Source organism: Leuciscus leuciscus (assembly GCF_965113295.1).
Source record: "Leuciscus leuciscus genome assembly, chromosome: 8".
In the NCBI taxonomy this organism is placed as follows: domain Eukaryota; kingdom Metazoa; phylum Chordata; class Actinopteri; order Cypriniformes; family Leuciscidae; genus Leuciscus; species Leuciscus leuciscus.
In genome coordinates, this window is record NC_138732.1 from 5,363,389 (window position 1) to 5,384,563 (window position 21,175).

At 37.7% G+C, this 21,175-nt stretch overlaps 1 protein-coding gene and 1 long non-coding RNA gene across 2 annotated transcripts in view; both read left to right on the forward strand.

Moving 5' to 3' along the window:
• diaph1 (diaphanous related formin 1) overlaps nucleotides 1–21,175 on the forward strand; it is a 104,200-nt gene that overhangs the window by 38,281 nt on the left and 44,744 nt on the right. The window contains exons 12-18 of the mRNA XM_082178700.1: nucleotides 218–334; nucleotides 6,409–6,524; nucleotides 8,509–8,573; nucleotides 11,264–11,443; nucleotides 13,005–13,547; nucleotides 19,266–19,380; nucleotides 19,476–19,537. Of these exons, the coding sequence (XP_082034826.1) occupies nucleotides 218–334; nucleotides 6,409–6,524; nucleotides 8,509–8,573; nucleotides 11,264–11,443; nucleotides 13,005–13,547; nucleotides 19,266–19,380; nucleotides 19,476–19,537 (1,198 nt within the window). The remainder of the gene's footprint in view (nucleotides 1–217; nucleotides 335–6,408; nucleotides 6,525–8,508; nucleotides 8,574–11,263; nucleotides 11,444–13,004; nucleotides 13,548–19,265; nucleotides 19,381–19,475; nucleotides 19,538–21,175) is intronic.
• LOC309504220 lies at nucleotides 1,239–5,206 on the forward strand. The gene is made up of 2 exons (XR_014208029.1): nucleotides 1,239–2,375; nucleotides 2,551–5,206. It is a non-coding gene; the product is annotated as an uncharacterized lncRNA (long non-coding RNA).

Sequence of the window (21,175 nt, forward strand, 5' to 3'; positions counted from 1 at the left end):
GTTTGTTTCTTCTAATTCAGTATTTCAGATAGTAGTTTTAGTATGTCAACTTGAACTAAACAAAAAAATGTAAATTTTGGCTGGCCAATGAATTTAAATAAGTTCTAGTTGATTTTATCATCAAATATTTATTTTATAATGTGTTTAATAGTGTAGTTAACAGGTGTATTTCAGTTATTCTGAGTAATGCTGTTGTTCCTTAACTCTGTGTGTTCACTGATGTGACTGAAGTCTTCCAGATCTTGATGAACACAGTAAAGGACTCTAAAGCTGAACCTCTGTTCCTGTCGCTGCTCCAGCACCTGCTTCTGGTGCGAAACGACTACATGTCCAGGTACGAGCGCACATCACCCCATACTAACCCCTACATGTGACCTTTGACCCTCTCTGAGAATTACAGACGTCACAATTGAACTTTGAGCGAATTCAGTTGATGTGTGCTGTATTAATGGAGCCGTGATTGACGACTGGTTGTCTGTCACATCGCTGACATACATGTATAAGCCTGAGCCTCGAGGGTTATTTAGCTGTCAATCACTGATGTTAGAGATGTCAACTTCTCTCAGGTTGCGAAAAATGGCAGAAAGTGAGGTTATTGTGTGGTTGAGGAGCAAGAAAAACACCTGTCAAGAGTTTAGATTGATGAGAGAAGGAACGAAAAGGGTGAGACATGATATAAAAGCTCTGTTTTAAAACCCTAGTAAGTTCCCTAGCCTCTCTGCTGTCTGTGTAGACTGCATGATCAAAGTCATAGAAGTGACTGAGTTGAAACACAATACTCCACGACACATAAATAGTGCCGCTCACCAGCGTTATTATCGTTAAAGGACAATTCCGGCGCAAAATGAACCTAGGGGTTGATAACACATGGGTACCGAGTCGACCGTTCTCTGGGATGTGTTTTCATGCTAATCGAATGTACCCAGTTTTAGCTCGAACCACTGATTAGCTTATAACGCTAGTATATAGGGCATAGATAGAGTAAAAAGAAATCGCTAGTTAATAATACCACTAACAAGGCTCAAAATAGCCCCACACTAACACGGTAGCATAATGAGGGTCCCTACGTGCAAACCGAAGCATTGAGAACTTTGTAAGTGTACAGACAGTTTAATAAGAAGATACTTTATAAAGACAGAACACTTCACGTACACAGGCAGGAGCATTCTCTGGAAAACAGTCTCGACCAGTCGAACCACGAACGCCGGGCTACGTGCAACATTTTTTTTTTACATTTTTATTAAGTCAAGTCAAGTCAAGTTTATTTGTATAGCGCTTTTCACAATACAGATTGTATCAAAGCAGCTTCACAGTATTAAATTAAAATAATACAACAAAGTTTATTTCAAGAGGAATTTATTGATTGATAAAATTAAATTAAATATCCCCAAAATATCCCCAACTGAGCAAGCCAAAGGCAACAGTGGCAAGGAACCGAAAAACTCCATCAGGTGACCTAATGGAGAAAAAAAACCTTGGGAGAACCCAGGCTCAGTCGGGGGCCAGTTCTCCTCTGGCATTTATGAGCTGGAGGCCGGATTGTAGTTTGATCTGTAGGATTATATGAATGCCTGGCTGAAGAGATGCGACTTTAATCTAGTTTTAAACTGGGAGAGCGAGTCTGAGCAACGAACAGTATCAGGAAGACTATTCCAGAGTTTTGGAGCCAAATGTGAAAATGCTCTCCCTCCTTTGGTGGTTCTGAATATCCTAGGTATGACCAAAAGCCTTAACTGAATTAAAATATAAAACATAAACAGCATTTCTCTAGCCTGACAAGCCAGACCCACATTAAGATGTTGGGTCTGGGAACACATCATTGGCACGGCTCAATCTGAGGGGCGGGATCAACGGTTGTTTTTCAGATTCCCTCTGCACCACAACCAACCAGAGCGTTTTCCCAACAGCGGAGTTAGTTCATAGATTAAACTTTTGCCGCATCCGGTCGGCAAAACTCCGAACACAACTTCTTTTTTTAAGAATGACTGTGAAGTTATCAGGGTTTCTTTGCCTCAATGTCTGCCCAAACTTGAAATAAGGCTTCAATCAACTTTAGAGGGCGCATGGAATAACTCAAAACATCTGATTCTTCATCATCGAAGCAATTTATTGAAAATCTCTCAGCTATCACTTGATCTTCTTGTACTTGTTTTCAATGGATATTTCAGATGGTTAGCTTAACTTCCAGAGTCAAATTTAAATCCAAAGCCAATTCGAAAGACCCATCTTCTTTGTTTTCAAGTAGCAGGGAACCGTCGCAACTCTGCCGTCATTATGTTAAGCCCGCCCACCGACTCTATACACGATGTGATTGGCCTGACTAGAGTTTGGTTTTTCCAACTCGAAAGCCAACGGAGAGTTGCTACTAGACCAGGGTTTCTCAAACTCGGTCCTGGAGGGCCACTGTCCTGCACAGTTGAGCTCCAACCCTGATCAAACACACCTAGCTGTGAGTTTCTAGTGATCCTGAAGACACTGATTAGCTTGCTCAGGTGTGTTTGAACAGGGTTGGAGATAAACTGTGCAGGACAGTGGCCCTCCAGGACCGAGTTTGAGGAACCCTGTACTAGACGACACTGGCTGCAAAATAAAATTTGCTGCCACTAGGGTGCGTCTAGATTTCAAGGCTAGCATTTCTCAACATTCCGCGGCAATTTTGTTTATCTTAAGTTGAAGTAGGCCTACTAAAATAAACTAAACACACTATTGAATAGAATAAAATCCACATTTATCTCTCTGCATCCATCATCTTAGATAATAACTGTACTGTGTTCATTCAGGGGTTGTCTTCTCATTAGAGATGGATTTGGTCAAACGAGGCTTGTTGGAATTAAACTGCTCACCAAATCCAACAGCATTCGAGTCGCCAACGATGCCTTAAAGGGACAGTTCACCCTAAAATGAAAAATAATGTCATTATTTACTCACCCTGCTGTTGTTCTAATGCCGTATGCCCTTCTTTCTTTAATAGACCACAACATTTTTAAAAATATCCCACTCACTGCCTTATAATGGAAGTGAATGGCGACCAGCATTAAGCTTTTAAAAAAAGCGCAAAAGTATCACAGTAGGGCTGCAGGATATATTGTTTTAGCATCGATATCGCGATGTGCAGATCTGCAATAGTCACATCGCAGCATGCGCTAGGGATTGTTATTTGATGCATGATTTGATTCATTTGCATGTGTGTTTTAGTCCTGTCAGTTTAATCATCAAGCGCAAGAAGACTGGAGCTCGCGCTGTTGCCCGTCTTGCAGAGTATCCTCATAAACACAGTCGGTTATGTGTTGTAAACAAGAAATAGGATGCGTTGAGAAAAGAAAACAGATGCGTATCATTATATATTGGATCTGTGTATTCTTCTTAAAGTGACAACAGCATAATGTACTCGCAGATGTTTGTCACACCAGTAATAATCAAACAACAAAAGAGAAAGAGAAAATCATTCTGTAGCTTTAGCAGAGATTATTTGTATTAATTCATTTTGGTCCATAATTCTGGTCTGAAAATGCTTCTTTTTTATTAATTGGATCTGGATCTGGTTCTTACTTACTCATCTGGTCACAGTGGTTAACATCTCAAATTATGTCATCAAATATGGTGGAATAAGTGCGCAAGTCTTATGGACTACTGTTATGAGTCTTTTGCCTCTCTCTCTGTTCAGTATAACTGACTGAAAAAGAGCAACCAGGACAGTCTTTTACAAAAATGTTTCCTGTTATGTTACACAACAGAAAAGAAGTCATACAGGTTTGGAACAAAATAAGGGTGAATAAATAATGACAGAATGATATTTTTCATCTGAACTGTCCCTTTAAGAGATAATATTGTAGTTATTCTCACTACAAAGTGAGAGTTTATGGATAAAGGAGGGAAACAGGAGAGATGGATGTAGTCTGAGACTAGGAGACGTTTGATTGATGGGCAGCAGGAGGCGGATGCGGTTGCCGATGGCGACCGGCTCTAAATAAGAACCCAGCCACTGTATGACACCCCCGCTTCAATTAACTACCACACACACACACACACACACACAGATGCATTTAGAAGGTTTTTTTTGGCAGGGAAATGATTGCAGTGGAGAAAAGACACACATTTCTTTCATTTCTGTTTCTCTAACCTGCACGTCTAAAATCACCCACACACTCTTATTCTCTCTTAAGAGCCTTTCTCTCTCTCTCTCACACACACACACACACACACACACACACACACACACACACACACACACACACACACACACACACACACACACACACACACACACACACACACACACACACACACACACACACACACACACACAGAGAACAAAGAGATGGTGTGAGAATGAAAAGACACGGACAGATGGAGAAACTGTGTGTGTGAGGGTTTGTAAATGCTTTCAGGATGTCAGACTTGTTGCTTGTTTCTTGTCTGCTCAATGTGATCCGACAGGCAGGAAATTGGAGAGCCTGTTTCTGTCATCTCTGTGTGTGTGTGTGTGTGTGAGAGAGAGAGCGGAATGTTTGAAATGGAAGGTTAGTGAACTGTTATATATTGTATACTACTTTTTAGCGCATTGCATAATGGGATACATTGTCACAGTTTCTTCTGTTGCATCCGGTGCATTTTTACCAAATGCAGTCGATCACTTCTGATTTTTCATGGATAATGAAAATTCTCTTACTGTGCACAGCGTTCGTACTGCATACATAATGAGTACTTCATTATTTAGAGTTTAAAGAACACAACACGGGTTTATATGTTTTGAATGGCATACTAATTTTTTCTTTTCTTTTATATTTTCTCACACTTTGTGTTTGAGGAGCATCTCTAGCCCTTCATTTCATGCTTATCCATCTCTCAGTTCTTCACACTATTGATTTGAATGCTTTCATCCAGTTGTTTTTAGATGTTCGAGAAAAACTTAAAGGAAAAATTCACCCATAAATTAAAATTCTGTCGTCATTCAGTCAAGTCTGAGACGATCAGCAGAATGTTCATGATCCTGACACCCATACGATGAGCATCAAGTGCCGTGAAGCATCATAACAGAAGTCTGTCTGACTATATTCCAGGTCTGTTGTGTGAGAAACAAGTTAATCACAAACTTGTGCCGAGTTTGAAAGACGAGTGTGAGACCTGGTGGACTGAAACAAATCTTCTGTAGGATTTACTTTGTAATTATTTGTGAAATGTACAAGAGGAAGTAGTCGCAAAGTAAGGGTCGCAGAATGATTTCAGGGCGATCTAATGAGATGAACTGCTCATTTAGTTGTAGATTATGAGCAGAGAAGTGAAATAAATGTTATGTAAAGAGGTAAATGAGCGAGAACTGAGAGTTTTCAGAAAGGAGCTGAGCAAGAGAAGTGTGAGCGGAGCCGTTCTCCGCTGCCATCAGCAGAATCGTTTCATGAGTTTCTCTTCAGCGATTAATGTGCTGACACACGGCAGAAAGTGACGACGCCTGCGTATAATTATCCTCCAAATATAACCGCAGCTCAAATCCCCGAGCGGCCCGTCTGCCCACAAACAAACTCTCGTTTCACCACTTTAATCACTGACGAGAGAGAATTAATTAGGATTATTCTGATTTCTCCAAAAGCCCCTGGTTAAACTCAAAACGAGGTGCTGGGGTTTAAAAACACGGACACTAGGGGTCTCTCTCGCTCCACGGAAGAATCCGGGAGCTTGATGGAGTGGGAGAGGGGAGGGGAGGGAGAAAAGAGGGCAAATAAAGGAAAAAGAAACAGCTTGGTGGAAAATGAAGAACATATCGAGTTCGTTTCACACCAGGTCAAGATGGCAGATTTCCCACAAATGGACTGTCTGAAACAAACTCTCAAATATCAAACCATCACACACACAAACACGCAGGTGTCAGCTATTTTCAGTCTTACACACACACACACACACACACACACACACACACACACACACACACACACACACACACACACACACACACACACACACACACACACATTAAAATGACATCTGACTACACGGTTACACACGATCCCATATACAAAACTAGTGTGCTGCCTACCTAGACAGCATTTCTGGGCATCAATTGATTTGAATCAGCTTATGCACTATTTGTCGTCTTATTCATTCTTCAGTTTTCTTCTTATGTTTTTAATTTGCTTTGTTGAGCACTTTGATTTACATTGTGTGTGAAATGTGTTGGATAAATACACTTGCCTTGCCTTTAAATGATCTACAGTGTGTCATTTTGAAAGGTCACTGGAGGTCGTCATGGACGGCTGGTGTGTGTGACCCTGTGTCGAACAGTGTGATGAAAATCTCTTACTTTATTTTATGAACTCAGCGCTCAATATCTCAGTTTGGCTTCCTTCCGAGCTTCAGATCTTCCTTACTGATGGTCGTCCAACAGCGATTGACGTGTCTCTCTCTGTCTCTCAGGCCTCAGTACTACAAACTCATCGATGAGTGTACGGCTCAGATCGTTCTGCACAGGAACGGCTGTGATCCCGACTTCAAATGTAGGAAGTTTGAACTGGACGTGGGTTTTCTGATTGGTAAGACACACACACACACACACACACACACACACACACACACACACACACACACACACACACACACACACACACACACACACACACACACACACACACACACACACACACACACACACGGGCGCACACACACGCACATACATTTGTTTCACTATATTAGTGAGGACATTGCATAGACTTCCATTGATTTTATATCAGGTTAATGATATTTTATTTTCTATGGCCTAACTCAACCCCTTCCCTAAACCCACCCATCACAGAAATATGCAAAACACTAGATTTAAATAAATACATCTTTTGGACGATTTATGAGCCATTTAAGATGTGATGATCCGTAAAATGTCCTTACTAGTCGGTTGTCATAATATATCAATATTTAAGTGAGGACATCTGGCCCTCACAAGTATAGTTAAACTTGTACACACACACACACACACACACATGAGACACTAAAATGCCACATAGAACCACAGGGTGGCACCGGTGCGTTCAGATCATCTCCAATCTCATCCAGACTAATCCGGCTGGACATTGAGAATGCTCACAAACAAGCTCTTCAGGATTGAATGAAAACAAGCTCATTTTCTGATTATTAGTATGTAGTATTTGTCAGAGACGGTGTCTGGTTTGTCTCACATCGGCTGTGTGGGTCTGCTGTTTCTTCAGCTGTGTTGAGGTTCTCAAAAAAATATATATATTTAGGCCTAAATGTAAGATTTATTTGAATCAAATATACAATTTCCATCCATTTGGATTACACTGTTTTAACACAAACTTAACGTGATGCATATATGTCAGTCATACATTAATGAAACGGTTAAGATTTCTGTAATAGTACTAGTAAACTCAACGAGTTTTAAATACACAATAACCAGCTTTATATATGTATTATAATATAGATTATAGATTTGATATTACATTTAACCTTATGAACTTCCTTCTGTATTTCCTTCCATCCTACTTATGTATCTCCATTACTCCTCCTGAACTTTCAAACTTATTACCATGTTTCCTTCCAAACTTCCTTCCACAATAGCTTCCGTTCTTCCTGTCATACTTCAATACGTCCCTGTGAACTTCCATGCATACTTAGCTCTGAACTTCCTTTCAAATGTCCTTACTTCTGAACTTCCTTTCATACCTCATCACTTCTTTCAAGCTTCTTTCCACACCTTCTTCCATTTGAACTTCCTTCCATACTTCCCAAACTTCCCTCCTTTCCTTAATGTTTCCTTATATACTTCCTTTTGTACTTTTGTCTGAACATATTTTCTTCCTTTCAAACTTCCTTCCATACTTCCATCCTTCATTTAATACTTGCTTATGAACTTCCATGCATACTTTGCTCTGTACTTCTGTATGTCCTTTCAGTTTTCCTTCCATATGAACTTCCTTGTGTATTTTTTCTTTCAAATTTTCCTTGCATAATTTTACTTCCTGCTGTACTTCCATTTTTAATTCTGAATGTCCTTTCTAGCTGCTGAACAAAAACTTTCTTCAAGTTCTCTGTCACCTCTGATCTCATTATCATATCTCACCAGAAACTCCTTCCATTGGCTGCTGACGTCAGCGCTGACCCTCTCTCTGGTCAAACTAAGCTTAGTCCGCTTTCCTCAGACTCTTTTTAGGTTGGTGTTTGTAACGGACACACGTGCGAGTGATATTGATCTGGAGTTCACAGAGAATTTAGGGTTTGAGAACAGACACAGAAGAGTTTTCCAGCAGCTTTAGATGTATAAATGTATTCTCACTCGCTGCCCTTTGTGTGGTGATTTCAAAGACACTTCTGGTTTTCTTATTTTACTGTGAGTTTGGGATGGGATGGAGCGAGCTGCAGATTTTAATTAGATTGTTCAGTAATCAGAGCACGAATCACAGGAGGAAAAGAGACTTGTCGCAGTGAAAGGCACTTTATACACACACACACACACACACACCTCTAAAACCATCTATTCACTCGCTGTCTGTCTCTCTTTCTTTCTAGATAACATGGTTGATCAGACCAAAGTGGAAATCAGTGAATCCAAGGCCACGGATCTGGCAAAGAAGGTATTGACACACGGACAAACACACGCTTGAGTCCGTATGAATGACACAGATTTAAACCAATTTAGCGTCCTCCATTATGGATCAACAACACCAGATCTACTGCGGCATCACACACAGACACACACACAGACACACAGCCGCTGCTCCCAGACGCCCCCCCGCTGTCTCAGTGCGCCTGTCAGTTGACAGATGTGTAATTTGGGAGGTGAGACAAGCAGAACGGAGATTTCTGTCTCTTCCTGACATCTTCCCTCCAAACTCTCCAAACACAGTCTACAATTACCTTGCGTGTGTGTGTGTGTGTGTGTGTGTGTGTGTGTGTGTGTGTGCGCGCGGTGTTAAGATGCCTTTTGGTCGATCGGATCACAAGTGGACGATGCTAAATACAGGTGTAAACGGGGTCTAAAACGTTTTGAGCTTGTCCACTTCCAGAGGTCGTTGAATACACATTCGACCGGATTTGTTTTCGTAGTGTAAACGCTCATGTGATCGAACAGACACTAAACACCGTCTGTTCTCCACCTACTGACCTGATGCTTAAACATTATGGGAAACGCTCTAGCCAGACGGGATTTACACTTTGTCGACTGGAGACCAAAGTTTGGTTTGAAGATGTAAAACATACCAAGCACAATGTTCTCTCATCATTCCTGGTTTCTAACACACACTCACTGGTGTTGAGTCTGTCAGAGCAGAAACTAAAGCTGATGTTCTCCGTGTGTCTCCGGTCGTGTTCATATGTAAATTGCGTGAGCTTATTTTATCCATTAGATGGAAAGATCTGAAAAAGCCCATAGATTTACCCGCCCATAGACCCTCCCCTCGAAGTGGTTGAAAGTGGACAAAAGAGACGGATTAAAACACCAGGTGTGAACGGGAATGTGACCCTCGTCTACTTGTGATCCGATCGACCAAAACGCATCTTAATACCAGGTGTAAATAGAACCTGAAATGTACTCTAGCTCTCTCTCTCTCTCTCTGTGTGTGTGTGTGTGTGTGTTTGTATTTTCTCTGTCAGAGCCAAAATAGAGTAAATAATCTGTGCTTTGCTCATGCATTTGTGTGTGAGAGTGTGTCTATCAGGCTTGTCAGGCGAGTGTTTACTCTTCTCTCTCTTCTCCTCCTTTCCTTTCTAATCCAGAGTAATAGCAGTGTGTCGTCAGAAGAGCGACAGCGAATGACTCTCATTATTAACACATGGAGAAAGTGTGTGTGTATGTGTGTGTGACCCTTCCATTTCCGCTGCTGTCACGTAATTGCATGTCTGACTTGCAAACACCCGCTGTCAATGTCACCGGAAATTGTCAGCGTCTGTCTGTGAGAGGGAGAAGGACAGTTTTTTTTCTGGAAGTTTGTGAGGTGAATACTAAAATCCAGAGAGACTCAATTTCACCTCAGATTTGTTTTCGAGTCCGTCCTCTTATTCGCCGCCACAGAGAACAATAAACCACCTTCATAGTGATAAACTGTGATGGTCACGTGAGAGTTTATTGATGACACGATACGTCACTTTGGTCAAATGAAGATTCTAGCTCTACTCATACCATTTTTAGCTGTATATTCTGCACACAGTACACAACCACACCATCCTGCTTGAGATGCAATGCGTTGACTATGACCTTCTGAATGACATGCACAGCATTAATCATACAATATAATGAAGTCTTGGGATTTGATGTAGCACTCTGCTGTTTGAATGTTTATTGCATACTCTTATTTTCTTAAATACCAAGCCGTATATACGCTACTGTTCAAAAGTTTGGGTTCAGTAAATTGTTTTTTAAAATAAATTAATACTTTAATTCAGCAAGCATGCATTAAATTGATCAAAAGTTAAAGTAATTTTTTATAATGTTACAAAAATTTTCAATTTCAAATATATGTATTCATCAAAATATCCTAAAAAAATGGCCTCAAAAATATTAGCCACATTTTTTTTCAAGATTGATGATAATAATAAATGATGATAAAAGCATATTATAATGATTTCTGAAGTATCATGTGACAAGACTGAAGTAATGATGCTGTGAATTCAGCTTTGATCACAGGAATAAAGTACATTTTACAATATATTCACACAGGAAACAGTTTTTTTAAATTGTAATAATATTTCACAATATTTTGATCAGCCTTGGTGAGCATAAGAAATGTAAAAAAAAAAAACATTTAAAAATGAACTAAACATTACAAAAATCGGTTACACTTTATTTTAAGGTGCCTTTGTTACAGTGTAATTATATATTTAAGTACTGAGTAACATTAAGTAACTACATGTACTTACTATAGGGTTAGGAATAGGGTTTGATTCGGTTGAGGGTTAGTTGCATGTAATTATGCATAATTTATAGTTATTAATATAGTAACTATATGTAACAATGACACTGTAAAATAAAGTGTTACCCAAAAACCCTACCAAAATAAAATATAATTTTTATACAAATATTAAATATAATAACTTAAAACAAAATTATATTTATATATATTATATTATATTATATTTATATTATATAATATAAAATCTTACCAACCCTAAACTTTTGAACGGGGATCTCAAACCATTCAAAGTGCTTTCGTAACGTATATATAATTTTATTTATTTTTTATAATTAAACGTGTGTTTTGAGTAGTTTGTACACATGCTGTGGGTTTGTTCAGGTATATTGTTGTTCTGATGACGTGTTTTCGTGCAGCTGGAGGCAGAGTTGACGTCCCGCCACGAGCTGCAGGTGGAGCTGAAGAAGATGGAGGCCGATTACCAGCTGAAGGTTCAGGAGCTCAGCGCTGACAAAGACACGCTGGGGAAGGAGAAGAGCGAGAGAGAGAAAGATAACCAGGACCTGCAGTCAGAGATCAGCCTACTGAAGGAGAAGGTACAGGACAAACCATCACATCTGCAGGAAGTGGTGTCATTTAAAGGAGAAGTGTGTCGATTATGTGCCACCAAACAGAACTGCAATTGGTGTAAATGGCCCAACATAACTTAGTAGGAAATACTATAGATATCGAATAAACAAATGTCTAAATAAAACACAACATAGTCTTCACCGTATAAATTAAATATGCTTATCCCGCTCTTTATCTCATTCTTGCATGTTTCTTTATCACTCTAAAGTGTCAATAACTTTAAGTAGGCAAAAAAAATTGGATTTCAAACTCTAACAAAAAAATTCTACATGCATTTTACAATAATTCATGTGGATCAGACTCTGTGTGGGCAGTTCTTGACTGGAATAAACTGCAAAGTTGACCAGAATGTGTCTCTGTGAGGGGAGAGAGAAGAATAAACAGAGAAGAGCGTAAACAAATGTGAGGAGAGATATTAATAGAACAGGCAGGACAGAACTGATGTTTGCTGGTTATATCTAACAAACACAGACGCACTACAGATAATTCCAGTGGAAAGAGATGAAGCGCAGCCGTCAGCAGAAGTGCAGAGAGATGTTTGGACCGCACACGGAGCGTCCGAGAGAACTCGCTGAGCTAAACCAACACGTCACCTACACACAAACAAGCATCAGAAACTTCTCCTTAATGAGACGACAGCTAGAGCCTCGTGAACTACTTCACATCTCACAGTCAAACTCTCTGTCTGATGTGACATTAGCAGGCTGGTCATTTTTAATGAGTTCTGCCAAGTTCTGGGTAAATAAATTGTGCCACTAATTAGACATGAATTTAGACACTCCCTCATGTGCTTCCAACTCTGGCCTGACCTTCTTCTGTCTTTCCCTCCCTCCCTCCCTCTCCCTCCATCAATTACAAGATTAACTAGATTTTTACATTTTATGAAGAACATGTGAGTGATGCCTCCCGCTATGGTGTCATAACAGTCACAAATTTATCAGGAACCTAATTTATATTCCAAACTTCAAAAGATATCTTAGTGTAAGAATTATTTTAGAGATGATTGATTTTAAATTATGTCAAAAAACTTGCTAACTGAGCGCTTACATTATATTGTATTGTTTATTATATAAGTGTGTATATATATATATATATATATATATATATATATATATATATATATATATATACACACACACACACACACGCACTGCTATCTATATCTATATACACACAACAATGATATATACACACACACTCAAACACATACGCACACACACGCACTGCTATATATATATATATATATATATATATATATATATATATATAGCAGTGCGTATGTGTTTGAGTGTGTGTGTATATATATCATTGTTGTATTATATTATAACGATTATATTATGACAATTTTATAATCCATCTATTTTTTTTATATTTTTTTATATTAAGTTGTTCGATTTTTTTTAGATTCCATCTCCTTCCAATATTTCTTCTACGTTATAACATAAGAATAGTTATAGATATGATTGACTTATTATCTTGAACTGGATGCTAATGTATGACAGCCTCTGTGTTTCTTTTGTTTCTCAGATTGACAAGCTTTCAAAAGATCTGAAAGAAGCCAAAGCGAAGGTCATCACCGTGCATGTGCCTGTGGCTCCGCCCCCTCCTCGTCCAGGTGAAGCCTGCCTCCCCTCTTCAGGTCCTCCTCCTCCTCCTCCACCACCTCCTCCTCCTCCTCTTCCCGGACAGACATCCATGCCTTTACCTCCACCACCTCCTCCTCTTCCTGGGGCAGCCGGCATGCCTCCGCCCCCTCCACCTCCTCCTCTCCCGGGAGCACATGGCATGCCTCCTCCTCCTCCTCCTCCTCCATTGCCGGGCGCTGCTGGTATGCCGCCTCCTCCTCCTCCTTTACCTGGAGCACCTGGCATGCCCCCTCCTCCCCCTCCTCCACCCGGGATGCCCGGGATGCCTCCTCCACCTCCTCCAATGGGCGGTCCTGGAATGCCACCTCCTCCTCCAGGCGGGTTTGGTGGATGGGCACCTCCTGTTCCTCAGCTACCCTTCGGTCTACAGCCCAAGAAAGACTACACACCCGAAGTTCAGCTGAAGAGAGCCAACTGGAGCAAGGTGTGTATGTTCTCACAGGTCTCCACCTGCTATTTTGGCTCTAAAAGATGTTGCATTTGGCTGGTCAGAGTGACTATTAATCCAGTGACTATTAGAGTACTAGTGGCAGCTGTTTACTACTCAACCTGGGTAATGTATCTAGAGAGGGGTGCAGAAAAGAAAAGCTTTTTTCATGTTTTTGGCCTTTTGGATTTATGAACAAACATGCATTGCATTAGGGTTGTCACGATTCCTTGATTAAATTCAAGTTCTTTAAAAAAAAAAAAAAATCCTCGATTGCACTTTACCTGTGTTGAGTAACCGGCAAAATACCGTAAGTGGCACATCCCCAGACGAGCATCCATGAGCCGCATTATTAGACCATTTTATAATGCTGCACTATCTATTTAATCCGTTTAAAAACCATACTATAGTATAGTGTGATTATGAATTCACAAAGGCTGTGATCCAATTAAATAAATATATGCCCTGCAGGTTTAATATATGCGCTTTAATTATTTATGCGTGTAGGTTATATGCGTCTCAGAGCTGCTTCAGTAAATGCTTCTCCACATCAACTGTAATCATTAACATGGGTGGAGCGTCTCGAACTTCATCTCTGCGTATGCTGTGAGTTTGGGTTGCTTATAACGTTCATCTGGAAACACAATGTGCGCCATTTCATTAGATTTGTAAGGTGAATCCTTTATAAGCCTACGCCAACACAGGAGAAAACAATATCTTTCTAAATATGCGAACTGTTCATCACGATTTCAAAATAAAAGTTTAAACCCTTGCTCTGAGTTTGCATGTTTTGATGTCCACATGTTCTTGTTCAAGAATTTACAGTGGCTAAAGCATTTCTATCATAAAGAAGTGGACAAATATTAAAGATTGTTAACATTTGAATGAAGTGCTGTTTGGCCAGTTAAAAAAGGATTTGATCATGCTGTAAAGTGTAACAACACCAGGCCGCTGGCGCCCTCTGCAGGCATTTTTAATAATACGTAACGTACATAAGTTGATTGTTTGTATTATGTATATTATATTATGTATTATGTGTATTTTCATTTCTTTAACGAAGATAAACATGAACTAAAATAAAATATAAAAAAATTATAATATATAACATTTTATTCAGCTTGTTGCCAAGGCAACATTTCTCATTTTTGTTTAGTTTAAGTACAAACATAAGAAAAAAATAAGTTATTAAAAACCATATAGACATAAAATAATAATAATAATTATATATATTATATTATATATATATAGGAAATAAAAAAAATTCTAAAACTTTAACTAAAATCAAAATGAAAAATCAAAATGAATTTTTTTATATATTAACCAAAATTATATTAAAATAACACTGATTCATTGCACAAGATGAGAATATGTTTGTTTTTGTGTGTGTGTGTGTGTGTGTGTGTGTGTGTGTGTGTGTGTGTGTGTGTGGAAATAATCAGTAATATGAATGCATTAAAGGCAAATCATAAATAATAGTGGTTCATTTCTGGAACCAGAAATTATATTGTATTGTATTATATTATATTATATTGACAAATATTTTTTTTTTAAACATAATTCCAACTAGAGAAATACTAAATCTACACATTTAATGTTTTATGAATGCATTTTAATTAAAATTAAAATAGTTTGATTTATACTTAAAATGAGAATTTTTTTTGTTGCCAGTTTAAGATACATTCTATAAAAACAAGACTAATGCAGTTTTGCTTTCTCAAGTAAGTTGACCATAGTTTAGATATGGGAAACAAGACGAAAGTACTGATAAATAAGATTTTTAACATTTTTTAGTTGTACTGTAGCCGTATGTCGCCCACTTGCATTGTAAGCGTCCCGTGTGCAGCAGTGAATCATGGGTGACTATGAGCTGTTGATCATGAACACGCTCCTCTCCTCCTCTGATCTCTCTCTTTCCCTCTCTCTCTCTTTCCCTCGCCCTCCACAAGAGTAAAAACATCAAAACGGTCCTGTCTCCTTTTTGCCTAAAGCTACTCTTTAATGGCTTCAGTGGAATTCATGAGTGTTTAGAGTCTCAGTGGTTAGGGCTCTTTGAGGATGTCAGTGAAATAGCTTTTTAATAAGCCTGTGTCTTTTGACTGCGTCTCTGAAAGATAATTAAATTGCTGGTAAAAAGGACAGCATTATTTTGTAATTTAAATTAACGTTTTTTGGCTTCCCTCTCATGCTCTCAGACTAGTCTTGTTATCTCTCTCTCTCTCTCTCTCTCTCTGGGTAATTAGATGCTGCTGTATCATTAGAGGTTGTACCTTGTCTCCGTGTCCTAACCTTTCTTTGCCTCCTCCGCTTTCCCCTTATATATCTCTTTTTCTCTTCCTCTCCTCTCCGATTTTTGTTTCTTTTCACATTCCAGTGGAAATGGAGGTTAGAGTCATCAAGCATGTTGACTGTGAATGCCACACATTCACACATACTTTACACAAATTCAGACACAATTTGCAAGTGTACATTCTTGCAAATTCTGGCCGATTAGTTTCAATAAACCCGATGTATTTATGATGATTTTGCTAGCGTTATTAGATTAAGTAGCATTGTGAAAATTGCAATAATACTAATGCCATTTTTAAAAGAATAGTTCACCCCAAAATGAAAATTATCCCATGATTTACTCCCCCTCAAGCCATCCTAGGTGTATATGACTTTCTTCTTTCAGCCGAACACAATCAGAGTTATATTAAATAATATTCTGGCTCTTCCCAGCTTTATAATAGCATTAAATAGTGCCAGAGTTTTTGAAACTCCAAAAAACGCATCCATCCATCCATCATACAAGACTCCAGTGGGTTAATAAAGGCCTTCTGATACGAAGCGATGGGTTTTTGTCCGAAGCCAGTGATTAGAGTTGATAAAGTTTTAAATATGGATATTTTCTTACCAAAACCCATCGCTTCGTATCAGAAGGCCTTTATTAACCCACCGGAGTCTTGTATGATGGATGGATGGATGCGTTTTTTGGAGTTTCAAAAACTCTGGCACTATTTAATGCTATTATAAAGCTGGGAAGAGCCAGAATATTATTTAATATAACTCTGATTGTGTTCGGCTGAAAGAAGAAAGTCATATACACCTAGGATGGCTTGAGGGGGAGTAAATCATGGGATAATTTAACTATCCCTTCAGGTTTCCTAAAGATTACCTTTTATACAGAACCTTGTCCTGCGTCTGTACGAGAGACACGTTTTAATGGCGGTTATGATTTCATCTTCAGATGCTAAGAATTGATTCCCATCATTGATTCATTCAAAACTCTCATTCGTGGTGAATAATATTCCTGTTTCTTGCTATGTATTGTTACAGCGGTGCATATAAATGAAAATGATGAAATGCTGTATTCTTTCTTGAGTGCATTAAGTGAGAAACGGTGTGGAAAAAAGGCCTTGATAATTTGAAATACATTTTTACTGCATTTTCATTCATGCACTGATTATTTTGAATCTAATTGGCTGCAGTGGCTGTTGGTTGAAATAATTGTTTCTCTGACTGGAGAAAAACATGTTTTCATATATTTCAGAGCAATTACACTGCCGTTCAAAGTTATGGGTCAGGATTTTTTAATGTTTTTGAAATAAGTCTCTTCAAGGCTGCATTTATTTGATCAAAAATACAGTAAAATCAGTAATATTGTGAAAAAATATTACTATCTAAAATAGCTGTTTTCTATGTGAATATATTGTAAAATGAAATTTATTCCTGTGATCAAAGCTGAATTTTCAGCATCATTACTCCAGTCTTCAGTGTCACATGATCCTTCAGGAATCATTCTGAAATGTGACCCTGGATCACGTCACCAGTCACGAGTCGCACGGGTATATTTGTGGCAATAGCCAACAGTATGGGGCAAAATTATCGATTTTTCTTTTATGCCAAAAATCATTAGGATATTAAGTAAAGATCATGTTTCATCAAGATATTTTGTAAATTTCCTACCGTAAATATATAAAACATGTATTTTTGTGAGTGAATGCTGCACAATCGTGAACATAAATGAACAACTTTAAAGGAGATTTTCTCAATGTTTCGATTTTTTTGCACCCTCAGATTCCAGATTTTCAAATAGTTGTATCTCGACCAAATATTGTCCTATCATAACAAACCATACATCAATGAAAAGTTTATTTATCCAGCTTTCAGATTATATATAAACCTCAATTTCGAAAAATGTACCCATGTGACTGGTTTTGTGGTCCAGGGTCACATATTATGATGATCAAGAAACATTTCTTTATTATTATTATCATCAATTCTGAACATTGATTTGAATTGATTCTTTGATTAACAAAGTTTAAAAGAACAGTAATGTATATAAATCTATAAAACTATGTATTAAAAATTTCCAGAGGTCTGAAATAAATCCTCGCTCAGCCATATTAGATAACCGAGTCGCAGGGCCGTAGAAGACAGAATGATGGACGTTAAAAAGCTTTGTGCGATGTGCATTAACAGCGAGAGATTGAGAGGAGGAGAGAATTACAAAAGGATGGAGCATTTTTTTTGTCTGGCCGTCCCAGTGTGCATTGGGGGCGCGTCGCCTTTCTCTCTTTTGTGCGTAAAATCGGGATCCGTTTTAATGAGTTTCACCCTCTTTTATTCTCTGTCTATTATCATATTCTGTCTCCCTCTAATCCTTGTTCTACATTTCTCATTCTGTCTTTGCTTGCTGTCTGAAGGCGGTTAGCACTGATATCCTGACAGCCTGTTCACTGCTGTTAAACTCATTTTACTCCCAAGACTTGCAGCGCTTTTCTTCTGTGTAAATGAGGTTATGCGTTGAGACTGTGAGAAAGCGCTCAGTGGCGTTTCATCTTCTCGAATGGGGGGGAAAATAAAGCTCCAGAATCACAATCTACGGTCCATTAAATCAGTGCGGCGTCCATAAAGGATGGAGAAACACATTTGAGCCGAACGATCATATCAGCGGTGTCTACGTAATGATATTGTCCAGAGACCAGGACCGTGTTAAAGCAATAAGCCGCTCGAGCCCGAGCGCTACCCTTATTTTTTTTATTTTTTTTTACCTTGATTGATGGATGTTGTTAAGCACAATATCACCACATAAAAGCATTAACAATAATAAAAATCACAAAAAGCAGTTCATCCATTAAGTATCATTAGCTCAGCTGTAATGTGTTTGTTGTTGTTAAAAAAACATGCTACATTAAGACAGAATTCAACTGGTGTGTGTGTGTGTGTGTGTGTGTGTGTGTGTGTCAGCCAATTACAACAGCAACACATTTGGCTCATCCAATCAGATTTTAGAACCAGAACTGTGTGTTTTGGGGTTTGATCTCAAGCAGAATTCTGTATCTGGTACATTTGTGTCTCTTGCAGTGTTTATTTATTCTATTATTTATACTATTCATAATTTTTCTGTATTATTTATATAATGCCATAAGAGTATATAAATAATACTTAAAAAAAAAAAACACTGGTCTCTAGTTGTCCTTTTTTCTGCATTTTAAAGAATTATTTGGAGAAAAGATTCAAATATTTTATGATTAATGGATGGATTGAAAGATGGAAGTGTAATTGAATGGATTATTGTTGATTATATGAATTGGATGGATGAATAGACAAATGTATGGACGACATGTGTTGGTTGGAGGATGGATGAATGAAAAGGAAAGCTGAAAGCACATGAAGTGTGTGAATGGGTAAAGTAGAATGAAAGGCGCTGACGAGTGTTTTATGTTGTGCTAGATCGCAGCGGAGGATCTTTCTGAGAGCAGTTTCTGGGTGAAGGCGAAGGAGGAGCGCTATGAGAACAAGGAGCTGTTTGCCAAACTCACACTGACCTTCTCCACACAGACCAAGAGTGAGTTGATCCATCCTCCAGTCACATCACACACACACATCTCACACACATCACACATTAAACCTCTCTCTCTCTCTCCCCTTCTCTGAACACAGCCTCTAAAGGTAAGAGATGCCCCTTGCTCTGTGCTTGCGCATCTGTGTGTGTGTGTGTGTGTGTGTGTGTGTGTGTGTGTGTGTGCTGAGACTCTCCCCGAGGTACTGGGTCAAACATGGATGACAGAATACAGGGATGTGGAAGAGATGACTGTCATCTCAGTGTAGAGAACAACATCATGACCGGCACTGAGTCTAATGATGACCGAGACGGAGTTTAGCGAAAGAGAGCGTGAATTTCATGAAAACAGTTTTTTTTTTTTTTTTTTATAAAGGGACAATGTATATTAATCAACATTCATGAATATAATTACCCAAATTAGGCTGGTTTTCATTGGCAGTCCCTTTGCCAGATGTTATTAAGCTTAAAAACTAGAGAAAAGAAAAACAATAATCAACTCTGTAAAATACAATTAAACAACACGTTATACAAAAAGACAATTGAATAAAAATATGAAATTGAATAAAATTAAATGTCTACATTTCACCACAAAAACCAAACGAAAAACTACTATGAAGCATAAAGAAAATGAAGCCAGATTTAGGATTGATAAGATTTGTTGCATTGTGCATTATTCTCATTACAAACAAGTACATTTTCCTCTCAAATGTTCGTAATTGTAATGCTAAACAAATCTGAATCTTTACCCCTTTAAAAAAAATACAATTCTCATTATTCTAGATTTAAATCCTCATTAATTTACTGCAGTAATTCTTTATCAACTGTTTTATTTGTTTAATTATTCCTGATTATTGTTTGGCTTTGTGATTTTATTACTGATTTGACTAAATATTAAATACTAGTTTACTTCATCTTTTACTTAAAAAAAGTGACATTTTTAAATGTCAACTTCGCAACTAACTGTAATAAAAAATGTATAAACATTTAAGATAAAGTACTGAAATTACTAAACTGATGTAGTAAGTTATGTTACTAAATATAATAAAAAACTGAAAAAGAAAACGTTAATCACAACAAAATTACTAAAACTTAAAGTAAATTAAAATATAAATATAATAAAAATATATCAAAATAAAAGCTAATTTAAAATAGATTTTATATTATTTATTATTTATGTTATGTATTATTTATATATTATTATAAAATAATGATATAGTATATAAAAATACGTAAATAACACTGGTATCTTGTCGACAAATATTATTTTATATTAATTTCATTTTCTAGAAATTATTATATTGATGATTTCTTGGTTTTATTATTTATTTGTAATTGTTTTTATTTAGTAATTGTATTTATTTATTATAAATACAGTGTTTCCTTTTAAAATGAGCAATAATTACTACCATGATGTACAAATACAATGAATTATATGATACAGGTTATCATTTTGCTGTAGTAGTAATTGATGTTTGTGGTAAATGTCTTACAATTTCATAACAAAAAAAACAAACAAAGCAAAAACAAAAGTATAAAAGCATAACAATGCAAAAAAAAAATATATATATATTATTTCTTATTTTTTTCCATCATATTTTGGTTTGAAATATGACCCGCACATGTTCTTAAAGGGTTTCCTAAGATTCGCCTGGATGTCATATTTTTGGTGACTGTATGCAAAAGCCCCTCATGAATTAGAAATGAGCAAGAAGCAAGTGTCACATATGTGTGTGTGTGTGTGTTTCCTGCCACCTGCTCTTTGTCCTCTATGAGTGGCCTTTACAGTTTTATTGCATAT